Genomic DNA, 6,690 nt, shown 5'->3' with positions numbered 1-6,690 from the left:
GCAGGTGCACAAAGGCTAGAGAGCACCAACATACTAGCTTTTCGACCACAACAACGCGTCTACATCGCGCCACAGAGCTGTGCTACCACGTAACTGAGCACCAACTTTGCCACACGTTCGGTTAGCGGAATGCCGACAGCATCCAGTTTCTCAATGACTACGTATGCCTGATGCCTTCAATGCTTCGCGTACGACGCCGTCACGGTATAAGATCAGTGGGAGATCCTCAGTGCGATCGATTACTTATCGAAGTTACCTTACAAATCACGTAAACTATTCACATGAGGTCCGCCATATGTCGATATCAAAACTGACGCGAATGGTATGACAGAAGAAACGGCATATGATCATACACTTGCCGCCGTTTTAGAAGTGGCGATGGCATGACGACTGTCCTGTTATGAAACTGCGTAACGCTTCGGGTAGGAGCCGCGCTGTTCGGAGGGTAATACTTTTTTTTTCGTTTTGGAAACCAGCGGGTATGCATAAGGTTTGGGCTACGAAATAAAACAAAATTTCGAAGTGGTAAGGAATGCAGCAGCTTAGGCTAGAAGGCCATCTCACAAGGGATGAATAGACGGAGAGAAGCGCTGACGTGTGACAAAATTGTATTCAAAAGCGCGCCGGAATAAATTCCCAATATAAGAACAAATACAAATGTAGACATGATTAACGTGGTATGAACTCCCGATATCACCTTAATAGCGTTCTAATTTCTTGATTCCAGGAGTGTGACCTCTACAAAAGCTAGGATAGATGGCGCCCCCTCCACGTGCTATTTCTGTGTTTTCTGGACCAGCGCTGTTCTAAATTAATGAAATTTTGGCGATGTCATGAACACCCGCCGCGGTGGCTCAGTGGTTAGGGCGCTCGGCTACTGATCCGGAGTTCCCGGGTTCGAACCCGACCGCGGCGCCTGTGTTTCGATGGAGGCGAAATGCAAAGGCCCCCTTGTGCTGTGCGATGTCAATGCACTTAAAGATCCCCAGGTGGTCGAAATTATTCCGGAGCCCTCCACTACGGCACCTCTTTCTTCCTTTCATCTTTCACTCCCTCCTTTATGCCTTCCCTTACGGCGCGGTTCAGGTGTCCGCCGATATATAACACAGATACTGCGCCATTTCTTTTCCCCCAAAACCAATTATTATTATCTCATGAACCTTTCTTTCGAGGAGTGTTTGCGTTGGCTATTAGAAGCGTGTCATTGTGTAATATGGTTATTGCGTTGCTGAGATGCAGGCTTCTTTGCAGTTACACCTGTTGCTCCTGACGTCGGAAGCCGGGCAGACAGCTTTCACGGGCTGCGGTTTGTTCGAGATCAATCTCCCTCTTCTGGTTGCGGTAGGTTCCCCATAACCGCGTCAATAGTGGCTCGGGACACTTGCCAGAAAAGAGGCTAAGCAGTTCAATTTTTTTTTAATGCGAAAGCTTTATATGGCTGTCGCATCAGCAAAAAGTGTCTGCAAATTTTGTCTGCACGATTAAGTCGTCCTGTGGAGACAAATGTGCAAACTTTTGATTCCGTTGGGTAGTGCGTAAGCGTATTTTGGAATGAAAAAGTTTGGTTGATGAATAGTAATTAGTTATGTAAATTTAAATAATGAAAATAAATGCTGTGTTTGACGCAGGTTTCATGTTACTGATTCGATAAAAAACGATGTAAATGCGTGAGAAGGCTTACTTAGTATAAAAATAAAAACAACGAAATTTGAAATGATGAAAAAATTAAAAAATGAACGCAGAAAGAGAGCAGAGGGAAAGCCTTTCGCATTTCTGCACTTAAGCAGACAAGTGCAAGCGTGTAATTCTTAAATCCAACTTTAGACGTGTATTTCAGGAGCCAGGAGCGCTTCACCAACGAAAAGAAAAAAAAATATTTCTGGATTTTTAATCATCGTTAGTGAAGAAGTACAAACATGCTTGTACAATGGGCTAACCACAACCCGGACTAACAATTGTCTTAGCTGTTGTCCTCTTGGTTATCCTAATGAGACAAGGCATGAGTGTGAGTGCGTCAATAATGCAATTCTGGGAGCGGAGAATACACCTCCAGCCTTGTAATTGCTGAAGTCGATATTCGCCAGCGTTATTCACATGTCGTGAAGCGGAAAAGTGTTTTAGCCATTTATGCGTTCCGGTCAATCATGATGGTTAAATAAGCATTGCTACAGGCGAAGAGGCGTAGGTCCGACCAGCTTCGGGAATTCTGGGCAGTCCCTTATAACCAATTATTTTCATTATATTCTATACTATCACCATCATGCCCGCGCATTGAATGGCTCATCCAAAAGGTGAAAAGACGTAGAATTGGAATCGTACACAATTATATTTTCCCGGGTTTTGTCTAGACTTGTACAGACGCTTGTACTCGCCGTGTGTCTCTTGAAAATATTCTTGTTGTCTTCTAACCGTTATTCCTCTGCATTTCCCTTTCTTGTGCGCAGATATCCGGAGCCATAATCACCTACACGGTTGTCCTCGTGCAGACAGATGAAGGGACAGCAAGAAATTGCGTTTGAGAAGTTGTTTATTGTTACTTGCATTCTGACTCCCATTTTATCTTTTTTTTCCTTTTAACATATATTTTAAGTGCGCATTTCAGCTGATGTTCAGGTGAAGCAAAAGAGCCCGATAAAAGTGACTGAGATAGCGTCTTTCAACCTTTTTTGGTCTTGTGACTGAAAGAAACACAAATGGAAACTAGTGACAAACTCTAAAGACAAGCGTTGTTGCAGTGAAGATGGATTAAGGCGTAACTTTGAGAAAAATGGAGCCGTGACCTTGGGATCAGCAACCAAACGCCAAAGGCAATGAGTCACCCCGGTGAGATTCATTTCCTTAACGATCGTAGAAAATTCCAATGTAGAATGATGTGCGTTTTTTTTTTGCTTCAGTGTGTGCGTGTCGGCCGTAACCTTCCATGAAATGTTAGATTCCATGTTTTGTAACATCTGAAGGTGCGATTTTTGTTTTGTTTTGTAGGATTTGCTGCATGTGCATTTTTTCAGTACCTGTTCCTAGCCATCCCCCCCCCCCCCCCTCCTATTAACTTGTACCTGGTTTCTTGACTTGTTTATTTCTGTCTTGAGCCGTTTATATGCTGTATTGCATACTTGACAAGTTTTCTTTGATGAATCCCCCCTATGTAATTAATGCCCGCATTGGGCCTTTAGGGTATTGAAATAAATAAATGAATTGTTGCTTTCTTGTTATTTCTACCTAAACATACACCATTTCCTGTTGCTTGGGGGATGATCAGTTAATGTGCAGATGCCCATAAAATGTTTCCGGAAGCAGAACGAAATCTCAGCAGTACCATCATTCGGCCGCGAAACGATAAGTGTGTTCAGCAGCGCACTTCCCTGCGCGACCTGCTCATCGCAGAATGGAATGTAAGGCCCAGCCTCCTGGGCGTGAGTAAATTCAAGTTTCTTGTGAGTTTCATGTTACGAAAACTTCTGTGGGCACATGTACATTTACTGTCCCGCATAAATCAGCGGCAAGGTCCTATATTTATTTATTTATTTATTTATTTATTTATTATACCTCAAGGGTCCCTTCATGGGACATTACATGAGGGGTGGGGTAAAAAACGGCAATAAACAGTATCCATAGATAAATGATGTACAATGGTTTTAGACGAATGAATGTGTTTCTTCAATGGCAGATTTGGAGAGATGAGCGTTGACAATGGCCGCCACTTCGGTCGGAATACCATTCCAATCATGGGTTGTGCTCATAAAGAATGATTGCTGCAAAGTAGTGGTATGGGCACGGTCAGGGTAAACTGTATTCGGGTGGTTATGGCGGGAAATTCGTTGAGCGCGTAGGATGATTTGGTTTGCTTCCTGAATATTATGAAAAACTTATGAAATAAACAAAGACGTGTAGTTCTACGACGTGAGACCAGTGTAGGCAAACCTAGGGGGGGAAATCCGACTGTGCGGCCTGCCCGTGGCCCCCCCCTGCCACCGGATACGGGCCGGTGTAGTTTCGGCTACTAGGCTTTGTTCCGGTGCAACGCACAGCGGTGGGGATGGGCTGGCCGGGGCCCGTCCTCTGGGGATGCAAAACCCCATGGGAGTGGCAGCGACTCCCAAGCGACTGAGTGGGCCAGTCGCGCACGTGAGGTCCGATGCCTGAGCGGAGGCAGGCCTGGTTTCATTATCAGGTTGGACTCACGGAATTGGACTCAAAAACTGCTCGAAAATCAAAAAGCCTCTGCATGCGGGGGCGTGCGTGGCTACCGGCTGGCGCGTCGGTTTCTGGCCACGGAGAGGCCAGGTCCGCGCGGGGGTTTCCAGCAGAAGGGCTCCTAGGAAGCGCGGGGGACCTTAGTAGGACCGATGCAAAAACCGTCGATGTTGCGGAGTACCGGTGGAGTAGGCCCGGGTTATCTCACCCTCGGCCAGGTTCTTGGTTTGTGGCCCGGTCAGCCCGGCCCTGAACACTCCCTCCTCAGTAGGTGTGGAGCAAGCCAGGGGAGGAAATAAGTGCATGGTTGGTTGGTTGGAAGCACAGGTGGGTCCCCACGGAGGGGTGGGTCATGGCGCCGAGGGCTGCGAGCCGATAGGCTGACGGCCCAAGTCTCTATTGGCCGGATCACACCACACATACTTCCGGAGTCTGAAAAGCCGCGAAAAACACTCGACGGTTAGTAGCTGGGAGCGCAATGCAAGTCCGAACCGGACCCCTGAAAGTCGTGGAGGAGCCTGAGGCAGCTGCCCCGGGTTAGGATTCCCAGTCTCCGAGTCGGAGCTGTTGCGTCGTTGGGTGGTCGGGCATCCCGTGAGTGGAGCCGCACCATTGGAGAACATCGACGCCCTCCCTGTCCTGGCCAGACAGGAGTCGAGCGATGATAAAATGAGGGTCAACATCTCGCTGTCCCCATTCCCATCACATTACCCATAACCCTTCCCTCAGTCCCATTCCCACAACCTATGTCCTACCCCCTCCGCTACGTCCCAGGGGAGATCAGGGGAGTCTCCCCGGGCCCGCTCCCCCGGCTGTGGGTCGCTTAGTAGCATTACCCCATTTTTTTATTTTCCCACCTTCGGGTGGCAAAAGCCCAACATTGCCTTCGGGCCTTTTCATTTATATTACGATTGGGTTAAGCCTGTGATACTTTAGTGGTACAGGCAGGAGCTCATTGGTTTACGTTTTTTTATGGCAGCTCCACCATACTCTTTGTAGGCAAACCTAGACGAGATTTCAGTCCTCAGATGCTGTATGATAGGAATAGTCAGCTGAAATTAATCTGGCCGCACGATTCGGAACGGACTCAGTGGTGTTGATCAGGTTAGTGTTTTGTATGGTGAGGATCCCAGACACTGTTGGCGCATTCCAGTCTTGGTCGGACGAAGGTTATGTCGGGGTTATGCCTGGGAGAAAGAGAAAGCTTTTATTTCACATGCCACGTCCGTGTCGCTGGTTCAGGTGTGTGGTTTGAGGCTGCAGCCCGGCGCAGTGTGATGATTACACGGCACAAGGGTCACGTGGAACACTAGGGGCGGTCATATTGTTGGGCGCCATGCAGCAAACGGAGCGGCCCGGCTCCCCCAGGAACAGAGAAGGTAGGACGGTAGGAACTTGAATAGGATGAGCCTAGGTACGCCGATCCAACAACAAAAACACGCGGGAAATAGTGATAGTGTCTTTCAATTCACTTAACGTCCCAAAGAACGGATATATATTCAGCACAGTCGTGGCGTTTGACGACCGGCACTTCGTTTCTAGGTGCTCGGACTTCAAAACACAACAGCAGGTAAAAAAATATAGATATATAACAAACAACAACATCCTGCAATACGCAAACGAAATGGAATCTGAAATGTGTTGAATATCAGAGGCTATTGAGAAATGCAAGAAAGTTGAAAGGCGAAAACAAAGAGGGTTTAACTACTGGTGGCTAGAATAGGTGCTCATTGTTTGATGTTGTACTAAACACAGGTTAAAAACGTTCGTTGTATATTAGAGGCTTTGGGAAAAAAAGGTGCTGAGACAGTAAAATCACTGTCAAATGACGCAGAATGCGTCAGAAATCATCAAGTGTGTTGATCCCAGTTTAATGCATTCCTATGGTCGTATTAAAGTTTACATTGAAGTTTGATGTAGGCTAGTAGCTAGCACAACTATAGTAATATATGAAGTAGGGCAACACCAAGGCCTAACTACAACGGAATGGCAATAAATAACAAAAAAAAAGACTGAGCTGAACGAAAGACTTCAATTCTGCTGGAAAGCAGTAGTACTGTAGGCTCTGAAGCAGTAGTTTATAAATGTTACTTCAGGAATTTACTTTTTCTTGCATTGGCCGAAATGACCGCATCGCACATCAGATGAAAGCTCACAGAATCTTAAGAGCTGTCGGCCATATTAAAATATCACTGGAATTTCTGATTTCGTTTATAATGAAAATATCAATCAACCCCAGGGTTGGTACTGTGCGCCCTTTCAGCAATTGAATATGGCCTATCTTGTACGGCGAGGTAATAAAACTGCCGCAAAGACACAAAGCCATTTGTCTCAATCAAAGCCATTATCGCCATTTTTCTGCGGAGTTTTCTTTTAAACACTGCTTACACCCGTTTTATTTCATTTCACCACGCAACAACACTGAAGACACACACTTCTCGCGATAAAATGAAATCAAAACGCCAACGCACCCATTTTGATCCAGAGATGCTGGTC

General features: G+C 46.4%; 1 protein-coding gene across 1 annotated transcript in view; it reads left to right on the top strand.

Moving 5' to 3' along the window:
• LOC144103612 (uncharacterized) overlaps positions 1–2,519 on the top strand; it is a 5,969-nt gene extending 3,450 nt beyond the window's left edge. The window contains exons 3-4 of the mRNA XM_077636283.1: positions 1,252–1,341; positions 2,445–2,519. Coding sequence (XP_077492409.1) covers positions 1,252–1,341; positions 2,445–2,519 — 165 coding nt within the window. The remainder of the gene's footprint in view (positions 1–1,251; positions 1,342–2,444) is intronic.
• Positions 2,520–6,690: the final 4,171 nt, after the last annotated feature.

This window comes from Amblyomma americanum, chromosome 9, assembly GCF_052857255.1.
Source record: "Amblyomma americanum isolate KBUSLIRL-KWMA chromosome 9, ASM5285725v1, whole genome shotgun sequence".
NCBI lineage: Eukaryota > Metazoa > Arthropoda > Arachnida > Ixodida > Ixodidae > Amblyomma > Amblyomma americanum.
The sequence above is the reverse complement of the archived record's forward strand: the minus strand, read 5'-3'. Positions and strand labels throughout refer to the sequence as shown.